This window comes from Symphodus melops (genome assembly GCF_947650265.1).
Source record: "Symphodus melops genome assembly, chromosome: 1".
NCBI lineage: Eukaryota > Metazoa > Chordata > Actinopteri > Labriformes > Labridae > Symphodus > Symphodus melops.
The window spans coordinates 12,475,855-12,495,295 of NC_136691.1; the positions used below are offsets into that span (position 1 = coordinate 12,475,855).

The 19,441-nt window shown below is 40.9% G+C and overlaps 1 protein-coding gene across 3 annotated transcripts in view; it reads right to left on the reverse strand.

Moving 5' to 3' along the window:
- The window catches only part of vegfab (vascular endothelial growth factor Ab), a 60,773-nt gene that overhangs the window by 9,279 nt on the left and 32,053 nt on the right, over positions 1-19,441 (reverse strand). Inside the window, exons 1-3 of one of the 3 annotated variants that reach the window (XM_079371573.1) lie at positions 2,986-3,793; positions 1,239-1,281; positions 105-301 (exon numbers count right to left, since the gene is read on the reverse strand). In XM_079371573.1, the coding sequence (XP_079227699.1) occupies positions 105-301; positions 1,239-1,281; positions 2,986-3,039 (294 nt within the window). In that variant the 5' untranslated portion in view covers positions 3,040-3,793. Of the gene's footprint in view, positions 1-104; positions 302-1,238; positions 1,282-2,985; positions 3,794-19,441 lie in introns of those variants that run through there. The other 2 variants (XM_079371574.1, XM_079371575.1) reach the window with 2 other exon arrangements.

Sequence of the window (19,441 nt, forward strand, 5' to 3'; positions counted from 1 at the left end):
ATCAGTCAGTCCAGAGGAAAGAGGGAAAAAAGGGCAAACATACTACTCAACCAATCCATGAAAAACAAGTGTATTTGCTGCTGAGTGTGGACAAAGCCACTGACCTCCATTGTTATGTTGTAGCTTGATGTAGGCATGCACTGCAGCATCTCATCATTGCAGCAGCCAGCACATCGCGTTAACACCACACAGGACGGGATGAAGATGTGCTCCACCTCCTCCGGATACTCCTGCAGGATCTCCACCAGCAGCTCCCGTGGCTGGCACAAGCTCTTGTTGTAGACCTCCATTAAAGGGATCACTGGATGAATGAGAGACAGTGTAGGGTTCAGAAAATGGCAGCAGAGCTTGAGACTAAGCCGCTGACTCTTAAGTTGTACAATACTGTAATAATGACACAAAGCAAACAAAGACTTTAAAATGCGGGCAGGCCAATTGCACACATTCATCTATGTCTTACTTTGTTTTACTCCATTGACAGGTGGTATATGAAATAAAAAAGTGATTTATCTAATTTTAAACACACATGTAGGCAGTTCCTTATTGGAGATAACAAACACTTTAAATCAATGTTCAACACATCCACTGAATCATATAATCAAAACATTTGACTATAACTAAAAATGTTTTAGCTCTGCATCTGCCCCATTGTGATTCAGTCCACTAAAAGATAACAGCCGATGATCAGCTTGCGCTTCGGTTCTTTGCAGGAGTTCTGCTCTTGAGAAAGATATTAGCACACAGCCTGACAACACCTCCAAAACATCACTCAGGGCCTAAAACAACCCTGGCCTGACAGGCCTTCTGGGGAGCCAAACCAAATAAACTTGGCCTGAACAATATTGTAAAGTTCAGCTTCTGATTGTCCAAATTAGATTGGGCAACACTGGGATTGTGCAAAAGTGAAATTGTGCGGCCAAGAGGGTGAAATTCCTTTCTATAACTGAGTCTGGTCACCATAACATCTCTCAAGCTTAACCTCAAACAAGAAGGAATGCTGCTCAGGATGAAAACGTCCAAAAGTTGAGATTTAGGGGGGAAGCGGCTCTCATTTTAAAAAGGGAGAGTTTAGATGCAGATCATGAGTTAAGGGATGGGTTTGTGGTTGTCCACCAGGAGGCGTTAATTTCCCTTTAATGTCAAGGTGAACCTCAAACCAGCTCTTCTCTCCTTGGCTGTGTGCCAGTCAGGGAGCCCTGAGCAGACTGTATTCCCACGGTGCCCTGTGGGACACCTACCGTCATGTGGACCTCTTTCTGTTTCCTTCGGTATGTGGGCGCTCTGCAAGGGAAAAAAACGAGCTATTAGTTACAGTACATTGTGCAAGAGCTCAGAAAAAAAAAAACGCTGCTTGTGCCTTTCTCCAGACTTGCGCAAATATTATATATATATTTACATGATGACAAGCAATATAAAATTGCATCAACATATCTAAAGGGCATTTTGTTATCATGCACATCGGGGAAGCATAAAAATAAACATTAAATATTTCAACATTAAATATGTTTTCTGTCTTCAGTTATATATAGTTTATGCCAAATATTTGAGTTACGATGTACGGACAAGCTGACCTAAATTCTGCCACATCAACTACGTGACAAAACTTTCTAAATCTGTATGTTGGTTTCGTTTCAATCACCAAACCTTTGGTCGGTTCCTCTGCTGCCTCTTTTAACAGCAGCAGGGATTCAAACCCGTAAGAATGTCTGCTTTCCCTCGCAGGGGGTTGCCGTCACTAAACCTGACTACAGCACACTACAACGACGTCTGGCAACTTTCCATGAGTGCGCGCATTACGCACAACTTTCTCTCTCCTTCTCGCCACAAGCGCGGCCCACATCTACCGCTCTCTCGATCTCTCTCTCTCGCGCGCGCGCTCACACATGAAAGCCACTCGCGCAATATCTCGACAGAGTTGCGTGAGACCTTCCAGTAAAACCGGCTTCTATTGAAATGTCTTTTTCATTCTTATACGACGAATAAAAAGGTCTGATTTTAAGGCTCCAGCAGTCTCCACCCACTTCTAGGGTCCATCCTTGTGGGCAGAGGGACCCCCACCAAAACACTACATTCGGTTTTGTTAGTGGATGGGTGAGAAGCTGCGAACAACGACCCCTAAACCGGCTGATGAGTGATACTGAACAGCTGAAACCCCATCCTGATTTCGTTCCGCGTTCATTAGGTGGATAAGTTGTCACCAAATCAACCAGTTACTTAAAAACACTTCACTACACTCCGGAGGTTGACGATTTCATTTACGAGGATGAAACATTCATTAAGGTAGAAATGTCCTGTTAGAAATAATCCTTCAAAGCCCAATCATGTCGCTGGAAAATATGCAGCCTCCCATTGAAGTGGCCTGTTGCTTTTTTTCCACATTGAAACCTTTGCTCAAAGCCTCTCTGCGCACACTGCGCTTCATTAATGATTATATGGGAAACGATTTACAGTGCGCTCTCAGTGCAATTACAGTTCTCAGAATCAAGCGGTTAAATATGTGAAGTTGAGCTTGTTTAGTGCTGGAACGGATCTCTGGGTGAAGGTAGAATATTTTCAATGAAGCGATGAGCATGTGAGGGAGTTCAGTGCCAGGAGTGAACCTGCTCATGTCCTAATTCAGAGCGAAGCCACTGCGCCTTTAAAGCTTAATAATATCTCCAAGGCGCTTTAAGAGCAGGCCTGCTATTACCTAGAGTTAAACTTAATAACAATACCGAGAAATCTTCACATTTACAACACATTAAGCGCACCACCCACGAGTGTGTGAACAAGGTTTATACAGTGTTGGGCTTTTTAAATCCCCCCAAAGCCACCAAACATTGGGGCTTGTTTAAACATGAGCGATGACCTAGCCAGAGGAAAGGCAAGGACACGCTGCACATTAATGACCAGCGTCACTTTGCAAATACAAGTCGATCGTGCTTTTTTTTATTTTTTTTTTTAAAGTTTTTAAATCCAGTTTGCTCCCAGGAACACATGACTCACCTTGACAGCTGACAGCGTCAAAAATAATAGTGTCAAACTGTCAATAAAGTTCATGGTGTTGGAAATCCAATCCAAAGGCAGGCGACGTTTAAAAATCCAATGGGCCAACGAGGCGATTTCTTCTCAAACATGAAGTTTGCAACAACATAAACAACACGAGCAGGTCGGCTAAAACTTGTCTAAAAAAGGGACAGGGGGTTGTAATGGCAAATCCATGTTGGTCCCCGGGTCGCAGCGTTCAGTGCTTTGCGCATAACTTGTTACTTCTCAACTTTTGCCAATGACTTTTAAGATATCCAGAAACACAAGAATCCAAGACGCACAACGTCTCACATTGTTCCTCAGCAGACCTTTATTTTCTTGACACGGTATATCAATCCTCCTCATTACAAAAATAATCCCATGCTTGTTGCTCCAAGTGTCTGTCCATTTGAAACTTCTCCCTGCTCCCGTGTGCAACTTGACGCCACGGAGCAGGATCAGTGAAATAGAAACCCACGCGCGCACATTGTCGTCCCTTTCAAACTTCTTGTCTACATAGGCAACTCTGTTTATTTTTTATTCCTGTGACAGAGCTCTGCACTCCGTTAAGATAGAAAAACGCGTCCACCTCTGTCTCCGTCTCTCCATAATGTCCACAGGCAGCCGCTGTCGGCAGACGTGGATGATTGGTGGATCATTAAATCGTAGGTGTGTCCTCTATGGGCTGATATATGCTACAACACTGTGAGCTGCTCTGAGGTCTTTTCTTTTCCTTTTTTCCTTCCAAAAGTTTCACCTATTAGACTTCGACTCGTGACCACATCACCAGCAAGCTATTAAAAACGCAGAGCTGGGATCAGAAGTGCCGAGCTATTTATATCCTTTGTATTAGAGGGGAAAAAGGAATGAGGGCGTCCTGATGTTGTGATTGTGATGTTTTATACTCGAGTCAGTGTCTGAAAAATCATCTACTAATTCTGTGCTCATCATCCACTTTATCATGTACAGGTTGAATCTCTTTAGCAGCTTCTACTGCTATTTCAGATATGTGCAATGGAATGATAATACAGTGGAATTGAATCACATACAGACCTTACTGCGGAAGCAAATTCGAAAGTCCTGATATTGTTATTTGAACACTTTTTTTTCTAGCAGACATGCCAACGGCAATATGTCCTTGAAGCATCATGGCTGAACAAACAAATTATTTTAGTAAATTACATAAATCCCTCATTGGCTTATGAAAAGGGCATTCAGGACATTTCTTTTCCAGTCTCGTGGCCATTCTAGCTCGTGCTTCGAATATCCATGAAAGAGGAAACACACCTTCTCCGAGTCAGAAAGAGAGTGTGCACCGGGACACGTAGCCTATCCAACGTCTTTTTTTAATGCGTGCGTGCGTGCACCGGGCAACGTTGCCACCTGTGATCCGCCGCAGCGTGCCGGTTGGCGCGCGCCAGCACGTTCACGGAAAGTAGGAAAATGCCCCCCCCACATCGCGGAAGAAAAATGGATTATCTGTGTCTGACCACAGCTCAACCCCCCCCCCCCCCCCCTTTTTATTGTATTCGAGTGACGGCGAGGAAGAGGAGGCAACACAGAGTAAGAAAAAAATAGACCGTAAAAGTGATATAAATATGCGGATATTCGGGACGAACCAGCGTCACACAACTTCCATATTCATCAGCATGTGACGTTAATGATAAATATAGAGTATTAAGGGTCCACACACATATCCCAAATCATCTTTCAAAATGGTGATGTTCATACATGTCAGTGATGTAAAATGAAAACAAAAAATGTTTTAAAGACATCAAATCTGAATATGCACACAGAATACATTGAAAAGAGTTTTCTTTATTTTAGCTTTCATTACAGTTGAAATTGAGGGAATAATAACTACCTTCACTATGCCTACTGATAGACTATAATGAAACCATTTAAAACACTATCATATATTTTTTGAGTAGATTTTAAAACGTTTTGAAATATTGAAGAAAAAGGCAAAAGTGGTTCCATATTTCACTACTGGATTTGTGGTGTATTTTGACCTTGTGTGGACCAGAACATGTTTAATTTATTTCGCTTAATGAAAGGAAATGAATGTTTAATTGTTTTTCCCTGTTGGTTAAAAGCCTGCAGCCAGTTTAAAACTTTCCAAGATGCAGATGTTTAATTGAAAAACGCCCCTACAGTGTGTGTTACCTCATGGGGATCACCTTTCTCATATCTTTAGACTTTGAAATGTTTAATGGAATCTTAGAAAAACGTATTTATTGTAAGTATTTTTGAGCTGCCATCTCTATTTCTCTCTATTTCTGGAACATAGTTGTGACACCCTCTGCTGGACAAACATTGTCTCTTCTACCTCCAACACAGTGACAGATTGAGACACAGAGGAAGAGAAAAGAGCCAATAGACAACAGCATGACACAAGTTGGCAGCTATGTCCCTCACATATTAGTCCTGCTATCTACAACTTGTACCTTAGTATGCTAAAAAAAAGGGGGGGGGGGGGGGGGGGGGTGAGTGCAGACAATGAGCCTTGCAATGGAGAAAGGAATGATGCATGATGAAGCAGAAAAGCAGAGAGACAGAAAGAATGATACAGGAAACAAAGAGCTTGCCATGTAACTGTAGTTGGTTTGAGAGGAGTCCCTTGGCTCTGTATACTGTCTGAGATTTAATTGAAGAATAACATAGGGTTCATTAAAAGTGTCCCCAAGCTCCTCTTTCTGCTGACTCATCTCGTGTGTGCTTGTCTACTGGTGTGTATCTGCACCCACATGGGCAAGTTAGGCAGGGGTGAGAGTGTGTCCAGGTTTGTGCTGACTCCATACATGTACTGGTAAAACATACACACTTTAATGAGGTGGTCCTTTCCAACACGTACAACAAACAGCCTCCCCTATACCCATCTGTACGCTGAGGCCCATTTATAGACGTCATCATGGCATCAGGGAGATTCCGGTCAGCAAGTGCGGTTCATTCCTAGATCAGCTTCTTCTTCTTAAATACAACACAACTGAAAGTCAATATGAACTCACACTGCTTAATTTGGTGACATGTACTTTTCTTTAACTGTTTCACTATTAAAGACAGATAATCAGAACTAAGACACGTCCAGCTAGCTTCATTCCTTGAATACGGCTCTGACACATTGGATTAGAAGAGTAAACATTTAGTCTGAAGAAACAGAAATAACATGTCAGCAATAAAATGACACCAAAATTGAGTTGCTTTCCTTAAGAAAAAGAAAAAAGAAATTAAGGTTCAAAAATCTTCATTTTAAGTTTTAAAGAAATCCAAACAGACATGTTAGAATGATATTAGTACACTCTAAGCCCTTATGTATAAACAATTGCTTGTTTTAAATCTAAGCCCATAAACCGTTCAGTGTTTTTCTGTGGGTACTCCATCAGTGATTCACTGTCTCCTGCAGAAACATGTATTTGTTTGTAGGCCGGCATGTTTGAATGATAATCACATTGTTTAAACATAGAATGTAACTGAGGCTTTCCTTTTCATTCCGTCTTTTATCTTACCTCTCCCTCGTCATACCTCATGAATCCCCTACATTAAAGAACTTGACTCTTCTTCTATTGGCCATATAACTGATTCCAAAACAACTTATGCCATCAAACATTATCACTAATGTTATCTGTGAAATGGGGCACTCATGGTCTGGTTGCACCCCCCATAGAGGCGATAGTTCTCCAGGGGGCTGTTCCGGGTTCAACACCGATCTGCAGCTCCTTTCCAGCATGTCATTCCTGTTGTCCTACTCTACTCTATCCACTGTCCTACTCAATCCACTGTCCTAAATGAAAACAAAAAACTATTAAATTAACCTGAATGCACAGTCTGACATCTTTTCTGACAGTATTCGCATTTGTGTAAATGATAATGTCTGAAACATCATTGAGGTGAATGTACTGTATATGTCCTGTATCAGGCAGGTTGCTGGGGTCCATAGCACAGGAGGTTAAAAATAACTCACAGGAATAATGAAGTGTGAAATTCCCTTAAAAATGTCTCCTTTATGACTCCTTATGTCACCCAGGAAAAAGCAGCTCCTTCTGCTTTCCGAAGTTTGTTTGCCAAATTTTCAGTCCTCACAGAAATGGCTTGACAGCAACTTGGTCTAGTTGTGACACAGATGACTTCCCTCACTGATAATAGTGGTATAAATCTTCAGCAAATCAAAGCTGTGATCTTTGACCTTGGCAAGCAGTGAGGAAACTGCGGCACTGAGGCAGCACACGTCCTATCGAACCTTCATTTACCCTCCTCCATCCGGCTCGCTTATGATAAGTACAAGTCTTTGGATAAAGTAAGAGATCAAGTTCGAGTAAGTTTATTCTACTCCCTCATCCTCTCTCTCTCTCTCTCTCTTTCTCTGTTTAGTTAAATTCATCTGGTCATTTCCAGCAAACGAGTCGAATTTTTTTCTATACTCTGTTATGCAGTTCAAAGAGTTCATAAGCCCATTTGGTCAGCAAAGAATCAAAATGAAAGAAAAGAGCAAGAGAGAATATACTTCAACCCGACCAAAGGCTAGACCTGTCAACATCGATCATATTTGGATATGTTCGGACTAGTGCAGCGACCACATGTTCAAGGAGTCACACAGCAGAAGAAGGCAAATCTGGGAAGTAGATCAAGAAGTCCAGTAGGAGTTCAGGTAAGTCCTGAGTGAACATGCATGGTAAACTATTTCTAGATGAGTCAACCCCCTCCAAAGCAGATGTGACCCTCAGGAGTGGCTGGTCTTCTCTGATATAAGTCTCCAATACATTAAACAATGCAGTAGATGATCCCACATGGTGACGTTGCATTTGATTTTAGCCCAGTGAGCAGATACAGTAGCGAACACATTTTAATTAAAAAAAACTTACAGAGCAGTCATACTAAAAGTCTTCCAACACAAGAATCAAAAGACTGAAAGGACAATAATGGCACCTATAATACCACACATCCAACACAAACATAACAATGTCAGAATATATGTGGGCTAATGTCCCAGTCCACCTTCTACATTTACGTCTCATACTGGCTCTTCAGTTCTATATGTATTTGATTTTAAACAACCAACATGTATCGTACTCTATGGAAGCTCAACGCTCTGCTTTGTCTGTGTTATGTACAGGTGGTGTATCAGTTTTCTACAGTCAAAAGGGGTGAGACTGAATCATAACATCAATCTTTTGGTCTGTACATTTTAAACAATGTTCATAACGATGCTAAAATACATCGTTAATGCTTTGCAAAGGTGAGGGGAAATAACCGTGGGATTGATTTGTAGAGAGGTGAATCCCTGTTCATCAGGAAAAAGGAGAGTCGTGTAAAGTATTTGCCACAAGAAACAAACTCGTCTTCTTTCATTGAGCTAAGCAAAGCTAATCTGCTTGTTTAACATTTTTCTAAAGTGCATGCATGAGCTGTCTCTATTTGTCTAAATAATCCCAAAGGAAGTCAAATTCCTTATTGAGAACACAAAGTTAAACCTTATCCTATCTTAAATGTCATCCGTATAATGAATGGTGTTTGTTGTAGACTTTTTAGCTTTTATCTTCTGTGAGAACATTTCCCAGGTGTGTTTGGGAACTCTCGGCTAACGTCACTTTCCTTACGTACACACCGTCTTATCTTTGTGTGCCTGTCATTGTGAACCAGCCACAACTCTGAAATCCTGGCCTGTTGACGACCACACAGGAATCGTAACAAACACAATCACAAATACAAACATGCAAGCATTTACTCAGATTGGGTTGGCATTTACTAGGACGCCCTGCTCCTCTCAAACGTTGACCTGTGACCTTACATTTTGACCTCAGCTTAATGCATTGTGAAGGTAAAGCTGATTTAACACCCTTAATGTCCCTGGACCACTTTAAAACTCTGAAATTACCTGATCACAGTGTGTCACATGGTGACTTCTAAAGAAGCACTCCCTTTGGAAACTGTGGAAAGAGCTGTGGCTTAAAAGAGTAACAGTTTATTCTTTAAAAAAAACAAAAAACTTTTTAACCACACTTGTGACACGACTGGATGGATTGTCAGATTTCCTACAAATAGATACATTATCTTGAAGTTCATTAAATACATTCATGTTGTTCCAGATGATGAACCAAAACTACATCTAGGATCCCTTTACTCTTTATCTTGTGTAACGATGTAGCCAACCTCTCAGAGGAACAAGGAGGCTTGAAAACTCTTAAATGAGCTTTTTAAAAAAAAAAAAAGACCATTGGAAACATCCTTTATGGTTTTCAAACTATCAGTTCTTATATGTTGAAAATACTGCCAGTTTTTCGTGAAATTGTTTTTTGATTTGTGCCTGATTACACTTGGATATTTATTAAGAAATTCATTTGGTTTGGCTGCTCATGTTCTCGACTGTCCACCGTGGGAGTGTATTTTGGCCAGCTGTTCGTAGTCTTTTTTCACCCCCAGGTGTTGAGCATTGCCAGTCAAAATTAAGTTCATGTTTATGAAGCACTTGATAATGCCAAAGAGCCATCACTAAGCATTTCAAAATGTCAGAACTAATAAATCCATTTAATCGAACACTGCATGTGTAATCTAAACTAACTCTAGCTCGTCCTTCAGAGACTACTCTTTCATTGACAAAAAGGATTTGAAGTAAAACTGGATTTATTTATCATGAATATGTTAAAAGTTCTTCAAAGCCCTTCAATTATGTTGCTTTTCTGTCTAGGGAAAATGTTCTATGGCTCCCACCAATAAATATACCATGCCCTTCATTATGCCCTTTTACTCTGCATGTATGTTATGATTTATGTAGCCTTCAAGATGACTTGACGTACGTGAATGACCTTGGCTTGTTACCAAAGAAGTTCAGCAGCATGGCCTGCTATGATGCGTGTCCTAAAACATGTGCTGCTTTTTATTCGTATTATTATAATGTCGTGTCTGAATGCAAAGCTATGGCACCGCTGAAACCTCATTGAGAGTAGTGTAAGGCATGCCCTTGGTGAACTCACTCCACAAGTATTTACTCCCCTAACATCAAAAGAGCCAAACCCATAAAATGCAACATAGTTCAAAATTGCATCATAAACCTCTCGATTCATAAACTGGCTCTGTAAACTTTACTGTGTTACGATGCCCAGCCTAAAGCACTTTGAAGATTGTCAAGTCAATGAGAGATCAATTTGGCGTTAACGTAAATTGTAAAGCAGCGAATGTTGTTCAAACATGTTTACACCATTTCAAAAGGTGTGTGTTTTTCCTCCCCTGTGAGCTGGAATACCATGTAATCAAAAGCATGGAAATTAACCCGCAAGGTAAAAGAAGCAGGTAGAGTACACCACCTCCTCCCCGGAGAAAGCTATTCACTGCATTCCTGAGCAGAAGAGTGTGAGATTAAAATACACACACATTCAACATAGGGACACACACATGCTCATGCACGCATATATACACATACAGACATAGATATACAAGGGCACTGAGCCAAACCACAGTCCAAAGGGCAATGCTAAGGACAATGTGATCTAAAGAGCGACACACTGGGCAGAGACTCCCTGAAACCAGCTTTACACATTAAACTCAGCACGCAAGGTTGCATTAGACCAAAACTATTTACCGTCTCTCTCTACCAGCAAAAGGTTCAGCCCTGAATTATAATCACAGCATAAAACATTCAGCCAATAGGACTGTTTGTGTTGTTTTTCCAAGGAGAAACCTACAATTATCAATGAACATGTCATCCCACAATTTGTCTAACTAAATGCAACTGTGTTTGTTTAGACAGTGACGCAGAAAGAATATATGACCTCTTTTATATCTGTAAGGATGAAAGTACAGGAGTCAGGAAGACATTAATATATTTAAACAAACATAATTATGCTCCTCGGTGGACATGTACTGACTTTATTAAATGAGTTTACTTAAGCACAGCAGGATGTTCAGCCTGTCCTACAACAACTTTCAAATAACCTGACTCACATGAGAACATCAGGATGTTATTTAAAGACATTAGAAGTTAATCCTCATTCGATGTAACATATACAAGTCTTGCATGCCTTCAGGCGTGAAAAGGAAAAGGAAAAAAGGATCAAGATCAGTTACCAATGAAAATAATTTACCTCTGATATGTGTATCAGTTGTGTCTAGACATGTGTAAGTGGGAATCTTCCATTCGTCGAAATGCTGCCAAAGAATTCCATGTTGCTACATGTGCTTATCAATCAGCACAACGGAAAAAAAACTTTTCTTTTCAAACAGTAACACTGAGATGTCTCATCATTGAGATGTTTCTTTTTCTTTATTCATAACGGACCAAGAGTTAACTGTCCAAATTTAGAGTTACACTAAAGAGTTTGTCGAGGTGATTTTATTTCAACACTCTTTTCCATGAACACCCATACACCTTCTCTCCAATCCATGCTTGGTCCATGCACACATGTCTGATCCTGTCATACCAATGGGAACAATGGGCCAACCCAAAGGGTGGGTCAGTGATGAGAAAACCATGAAGCTGGGAAACTATCAACCTCATCCATTTCACAGCTTTGCTTGCGTAAAAGCTCATTTACTGTTCAGTATCATCACTGGGTTGATTTCTGGAAACGTTTTCCTTCCGCTTTCATACATAAAATAATACGAAAAATTATTTCCCAGAAGACATGTAGAAAACACAGTGTCCTGTTATCCAATTAAAAACGTATTTCATTTACTTAAATCGACTGATTTCCCCTGCGATGAGTGTGTAATAAAGACACTGCAAGGTCAGTGTCCGGTAAGAAAATTATGCAATCGCACCATTTCAACAAAAATGTCTGTAACATCTGTTTCAACCTTAAACTTAAAATGAAAAGACAGACTGTCATCCTGGTCACATTAAATTAATTGGGCTGCTGTTTCAGCGTCAGGTACTTGAGTCAGTAGATGATCTAAATGAAAAGTCCAAACCTTGCGCTCTAGGGCTCAGACAGATAGAAAAACCACCCAGTTGAATTTTGGGCTCAAAACAACGAACAATGTTGAAATTCGAGCTGAAACGATTCCTCGAATAACTCGAATAATTCGATTACAAAAATTAATCGAGGAATTTTCGCTGCCTCGAGGCTTCGTTAAGTTTTTTTTTTTGCGTCATCAAAACTTTGGTATGAGTATAAAACACGTTTAATGTAGCTGCAGCTACCTGCTCCTCTCTTTTACACACAGACACTTCAGCGCTAACACGCACACACACACGCGAGCGCGGCACGCCCCTTTTAACTTTTAGTCAGCACACAGTTGATCCGTGATCCATACGACCCAGTCGGGAACACGTGATCCGGTCAAACGGTCGGCTTTTCTTTCACTCTCTCCGTGTTTGCAGCTAACATAACGATAGCAACGTCCTCTCACAGTCTCTGTCATAGACATGTCTCTGGTCTCTGTAGTCTGTGAGTGTGCTGAATGCACGCGCTGCAGGAGCAGACAGAGATACACTTTTAACAATATACAGGCTGATTATATGAAATGTCTAATGTCTTCAAAGCTAAATCAAGACAGAACTTGTTTGTGGAATAATAATTTAGCAAATATATATTTAAAGTTTCTCAATTTCCTTATCTGACATAATGATTGATTCAACAGAACATAATGCTTTCTCAATTAAATGTACTGTAACAGATGTGTAGGCTACACAAAACACTATTTGCTATTTCAGCCATTAAAACGTGTTTGGCCTGTATTTTTCATCTACCTGCCGCCTTGACCAGTGAATCAGAAAGTGAATTTGGGACCCTGTCAGTAATATGGTGAGTGTCAGCAGCTGTAGAGCAGAGGTGGTTGGCTGTAACAAGCAGGTGTTTCCATGGTAACTGCAAAGAAGCAGGTTTGTAGGGACGACCCAAGACGAGTTAAACCTTAATTAAGCAAAAGTATGATTTATTCGATTACTCGATTAATCGACGGGACATTCGATAGAATACTCGATTACTGAAATATTCGATAGCTGCAGCTCTAGTTGAAATACAATATCTGATTTAATTCATGTGTAATGTAATTGAACAAGATTAAGAATTAGATGCATGCTTGACAGTCGGAAAAGCTTTAAAAAAAAAAGAAAGGAAAAAAAAGAACATGATATAAATTCACAATTGGATTCTCCTAACATCTTCTCTGGGGGAGGGACTGTGGCAGAGGGATTTGTCTCAATTGAAAGGTTGGCGTTTTGATCTCGTCGAGCGTCCTTAGACAAGACACTGAACCACAAGTTGTCTCTGAAGGTCCATTTCAACATTTACTATGGCAGGCAGATGAAGACAAGTCTTAAAAACAGTGGAAATAGATTGCTAGCACGCTTGGAACTTTGCAAAAGAAAAGTTGCGTGAGAGCAAATTCTCTGAGGGCTGGACAATGAGCATCTTAACATCTGGGGTTCAGGTAGAGATGTGTCGTATGACGTGTGCTGCTGCCCTCTTGGCCAGGTCAGCCTTGTGAAAGAGATCTTGAGTGCAGTGGGATAATTACCTGGTTAAATAAAGGTTAAATAAATGAAAAATAAAGAGACAGATCTTGGTGGTTGACCAAGAGTATGCGACCAAGACAGGACCACTCTGCTGGGTGGAGATGGATTGGGCTCCTCTCCGGCATTTGAACGAAAGAAACAGCAAAAAGTGAGGGTGAGATGCAGGATGGGTCTCAAACAGTGTCAGAAGGGCACTTAACACGTGGCCTACATCAGTAACACTGGCATGTGAGCTTGTGGAGTCAGGGAAACAGGAAGCAGCGGAAGCACCGCCACAGGTGATGGATTCAGGAAGAGACAGACAGCTGCAGTTCCACAGAAAGAGTGGACTTCTGCAACTCCACAGGAACTTTCACTGCAGCTAAAAAGGAATGGAAGCCTTCACTGCAGGTCAGCGGGCACAGGAGTGATTTACTGCAGCTTGACAGAAATGGAACTTTCACTGAAAATGGCGGTGACCGTATTCTTAACTACTGCTGAGCAGAGACTGGAGATTGCAGCAGTTAAGCAAGGACAGTGGGTTGCAGCAACTCAGGAGGAAACGGTGTAAGCAGGCAAGTTTGCTGACTGAGGTTCTTGGTGGGCCTTAGATGCAACAAGGTCAGTGTCAGTCTACGCTGCTTGGAAACGAATTCATGAAGTGCTGGAGAGCAGATCTAAAGTAGCCTTGGACAGCAGGTCTTCTCTGGCACTGGTCAATTGGTATTTCAAGAAGATAGGCAAGGAAATCTGTTGGTAGCTTGAAGGAAGGTAGCTGTCAAGGATGCAGAATAAAAATGTAGTAGACCACTGTAGATGCCACCAGACTGGTGCAGAGGAGCTGATGAAGTCTGTTAGCCATTGAGGTCACATGTCATATAGTGTTAGTTAATTATCTACTTAATTGTATTATCCTGGTCTACTCTGCTTCAAAATGCTGAATAAGACTTAGCTAATAAACATCTGGTTCGTAAGTATCCTTATTGGACGTTTAACAATTTGTATCTAGATATACGTTTTAGGATAATGACCTACATGTGAGGTGGTGTGAAAAAAAGTGCAATCTTGATGCTGACATGTTTTGCACTTCTTCATGTCAGAGGTCAGGATCACCTACAGAAAAGGTTCTGCTGGAGCTGAACAGAATTGCTTTAGGCCACTTGAATGGTGCAAATGCCTGCTGAGAGGGGGAACGAAAGAAACATGATCATCACACACCTCTTCTGATGCCCTTAGGGTAGAACACAGGGTGAAATATTTACTTGTTTTTGGTTTCCTAAGAAAAGAAGAAAAAAAAGGTCAAAGTGAAAACTCAGTTTTCCTTGGCATGTTTGTCTTTCTGGCAAACATTTTCATGATATGAGCATTCACTCAACCTGGTGTAGAAAACCCATGTGCTATTGTTTTTGTACTCAGGGGTTTGAAATGTTCAAGAGGAATAATTTTCTAAAGAATAGATGTTGTTTGTGTTCATGATGGTTTTCTCAAACGTGTCAGTAACTTGACTCAGAGAAGCCCTTTGGGACAACTTGCATAAGAGCGTGTATGTGAACACAAATCTGACTATTTATTTGTGTAAATATTTATAAGTACAAGCATGAGCCAAGACAAAGACAACATGTGCATTACAACAGGCTATCTCTCCATTTGAGATTTAAGTGACTTGGATAATTGTTTGTAATCCAGTTCAGGATATGTTTCCGGCTTCAAGTCCAACACTAAACGTTTTCAAAAATGTTAACCAAAAAATGTACACTCAACCTGTTTGACAGAGCAAAGAAAATGCAATGTGTGTGTTTGTCTTTCAGGTGACCAAACTGCCTTGTTCTGTCTTTGTTAGCGCTGCTTGTTTCACTGTGACTGAATCCACATACTGGTATTGAAACCCAACACTCACAACGGGAGAAAAAGCCTTTCCCTAAAGCTAGCTTGATTTCTTTACGATGTGCAGAGTCACACTAGGTGGGCCTGCACACTGGGGAGTCTGCAAAACCTGACACTGAACACGCCAAACGAGCCCACACCACTTAAAATTTACTCAAAGAAATTAAGACGTTGTGTTTTTCCAGAGCAGAATACCCGCGGTTTTTATACGGTGGATGTAAATCAAAGAGACAGAAAAGAGACGTGTGGAGTAAAAAGGCCAAGTTGACCCCCTTTCTTGAGGGAGGGCTATTTATGTGAACAAGGTGAGGGATCAAGTTGAGGTTATGAGAAGGCTGATTTCTGGTGCTGACAAAAAACTTTAACGTTTGGCGTGAAACTGAAGTTGCTAATGATGTAGTGTGGTAGTATTTCAGAAAGTTGTGGTTTCCTGAGTGCTCTTTTCAGGCTGCTCTGATGATGTGTTGAACTGTGTAACGATGTGGGTTTTCTATTGTTGCAACAGTAGCAACACATTAATTTGACATCTCCTCTAATTCAATTTCATATTTTCTTAATTTAGAATCTCTTTTTTAAATGTCCTCCTGACCCATTTCCCTCATTTATTTCCCTTCCTCTCAAACAGAGATTTACTGTTCTCCCTGGAACATCGCTGGCCTTTCACTGTCAGTCACAACATTACATCTGTCGCCCTCTTTCTCTCTATAACCCCTTTCAATCTCATATTGCCCTAATTTTGTCCATCTGACTGCCAGACAAAAACGATATATGAACTCATGTTCTCTCCCCGCCCTCGTCCTCTCGCTCCCCAAGGCTAGCAGCTGTAAATCTGAGCAAGCTGCTAACTTGTCTTATCTTCTGTGTATATTGGCCGTCTCTGGTTTGCCCAGGCGAAGCTTTAATGAGGACATAGACACCCTCGCTTGCTCTGTGTGGTCTACTCACAGACTTTACAATATAGAACTGCACTCTATAAACCTCAGGAGGCCTTATGATCACTCAGCTAGTTTCAGTGCCTGGCAGACAGTTTGGAGTAGATGTTAACTGGCTTGTGCTAACATGGTTGATGCATAAAGCAGTTCAGATTTTTGAAGGTGCATTAAGTCCTTGGGTCAATGTTTCAGATGCAGTGAGCTGCGAGGAAGAGAAGAAGTCTCATTTTTAGTCAGAAGCTTACTAAAGGCAGGGGTCACTGGTATGACCGAAGCTTTTTTACATCATATTTGTTTTTTCTCTTTTAAAAACTCTGTTTCAGCCACACTCACATGCCTGAACATGCACATCATGTCAACTTACACATACACTGGGCATCCATGTTCCAGTGTAATCAGGAGAAAGATTGAACTGCTCTGCTGTTGGCCACTAAGCAGTGCTCATAAAAGAAGCAGCAATATCAACAATTAAAATTTCCTGATTAAAGTGACAATGAGTTCAAACTGCCACTGTTCTGACTGATGACGCACGATAATGGAGAAAATGTGTCGGCTTCTCAAATCTCTGTGTTGGACGTTGGTTGAGCTCTGTGGTTTGATTGGCGCCCCACGTACAGAGGCTGCACCCATCAAAGCAACCCTGGGTGATGTTTTTTTTTTTCTTTGCTGCATGTGATCCCCTGCTCCCTTTTCCCTTCTCAGCTTTCCCGTCCATACAGCCAACAATGTGCCGAAGTAGAAAAAGTACTTTTCAATAGCCTTGTTCACACTTGCACAAAACTCCTCAAAAAAGTTTTTAAGGGGGCTGCATGTGAGTTGATAATATCATTGAGAAAGCAGCAGGATGCGATCAGGAGAATTCCCCTTGAGTGGGTGGGAGGTGACCTTTATTCTCTGAGCTCACAGACTGTGTTTATGCAGATCGGCAATCTCTGTGCACGTAATTAAACGGCTGCATTATGTTTGTCATTCTCCATTGTTTTCTTTGCCGCTCTTTAGACGATATTGTGATTCCGTTTAACTACACATTGCATTGATATTAACGCAAACATTGTCACGGCATTGTATGACGGATTCTTTTGATTGGTTCAACACGTTGTTCTTTTACATCTTATCGTGCCTCAGGAGACCCCCTGCCCCCTCATAAAGAAAATTACACTTTCCCATTTCCACTGAGCAATGGATTATATCATTGACAAAATCATGTCGTCAAAATATCTAACAGCTCAAGTGACCTTTGCAATGAGCACAGTGATTGATGTAACCCAAATATATTAACGTAAATATATGTGTTAAGAAGTTTGGAGTAAAAAGTCAGCTCAAACGTCTGGATTTCTCCAACATATGGTCATCATGTTCCATGGTGCAATCTAACCTTATTTTGGGCCCTATTAAATTAATTAATCCGTGTGGATGATGGGGAAATGGACAGGAGGGATCGACATGTTTAAATTGAATCCCAGGCTGCAAATGGACTCTTGCAAATGGACCTGTTTACAGGTCTCTTTTAATCAGCATGTGTTTTCTCTCCTTCACAGGTTATGTACATTTATGCTATACAAATTTAAGTCCAATGCTAATGCTAACTGCACAGGTTTAACTTGTAATTATGTTTACTCTTAGTCACATAGGGGCTCCTAAATCTTATTTGGGGGATTATTGTATACAGAGGGGAGGGGGGACAGCGGGTGTGTATTGTAACTAATGTCTTGTGTCCTGCCTGTCTGTATACTGCTACTTGCTATCTATCTATCTATCTATCTATCTATCTATCTATCTATCTATCTATCTATCTATCTATCTATCTATCTATCTATCTATCTATCTATCTATCTATCTATCTATCTATCTATCACAAATCATGGTCAAAACACACTTAGTGTTTGGCTTAAGAAATAATTCTTAAGTGTGCACAACACACGCTTGCTTCAATAAGACCTCTTTAAAGGTGATGTGCTGGTGAAATCCTCTGCCCCTCTTGGCCTAGGCTTCCCACGTTACTTTTCCAACTGAAGTTGGGGCTCAACCTAGCGTGATAGTTTCTAATGCTTCACGTCGAAGGCTAAGACTTGAGCGTCTTTGAAGATGACCCACATTCTACACATGGCTGAAGACACAGCAGGAGAAAGGACTACTTTCTGACCCTGCGATACGCTGACCCTCAAATGACCTCCACAGAAGTAAGGAAAGGATCTGTTCAGTGAACACCATCAACCAAAACACTGACCATTAACCAATCATAAAGGAACAAAGAGAGTGCCAAACAAAGGTAGAACACCAGTTTTAGTTTGACATGTTTTCTAATTAAGAGACGGGCTCAACAACATCACCAAGAACAGATGTCTACGTTCTTATAAAGCATTTGTAATAGTAAAACATCATCAGGCTCATTTATTTCCACCTACTTTAGTTAAAAATGCTCCTTTATATTCCTTTTTAGTACAAAAAAACATCTTTTGGGCAGGTAAATAATAATGCAGACTTTAGCCTCAGACCTCAAAAATTTCAGCAAACCATCAGCGGTTTAGGAAGTAATCAAATACAATCAAACTGGCAGGCAGCTTGATGGATGCCTGTTTTTACTCTCCTGAGGAAGGTCAGCACACGAGGATGTTAACTTTACCACCTACAGCACACACACACACACACACACAGAGAAAAACACGGGATTCTGTAGCATTGTGGTGAACGTCTGAGGTTCGCCACATACATTCCTCCCTCTTGACCTCTTAAAATAAAACCACGCGAGTGTGTGTGAAATGCCAGGATGGGTTTTAAGCCACAGTTTCCTGATAAATACAGAGAAAACCTGAAACACCACAGGGAGCTCCTAGGCTTACCAGTAGTGATAAATATCCAACCACAGCAACATCATCACTGTTACACAAGGAGGCAGGGCGAAAAACAAAGACAGAGTCAACAAACATTGATATAGCATCCCTGAAATCAATGTGAATAATTTCTCGATCACTCTGTAACAAAGACGATTTAAAGCGATGTTATAGCCACTTTGCCTCTACCATTACTTGAAAACCCGAATTTATAAGCTAATAAGCCTTCAAAAGAGCATAGAAACAAAGTGTTGTATTTTTTTAACTAACTGTAAAACCAACTTCCTCTGAAACTCTCATGTCAGCAACTGCATAAAGGTAGATAGCAGGGCTGCTCGATGATGGCAAAAATCATAATC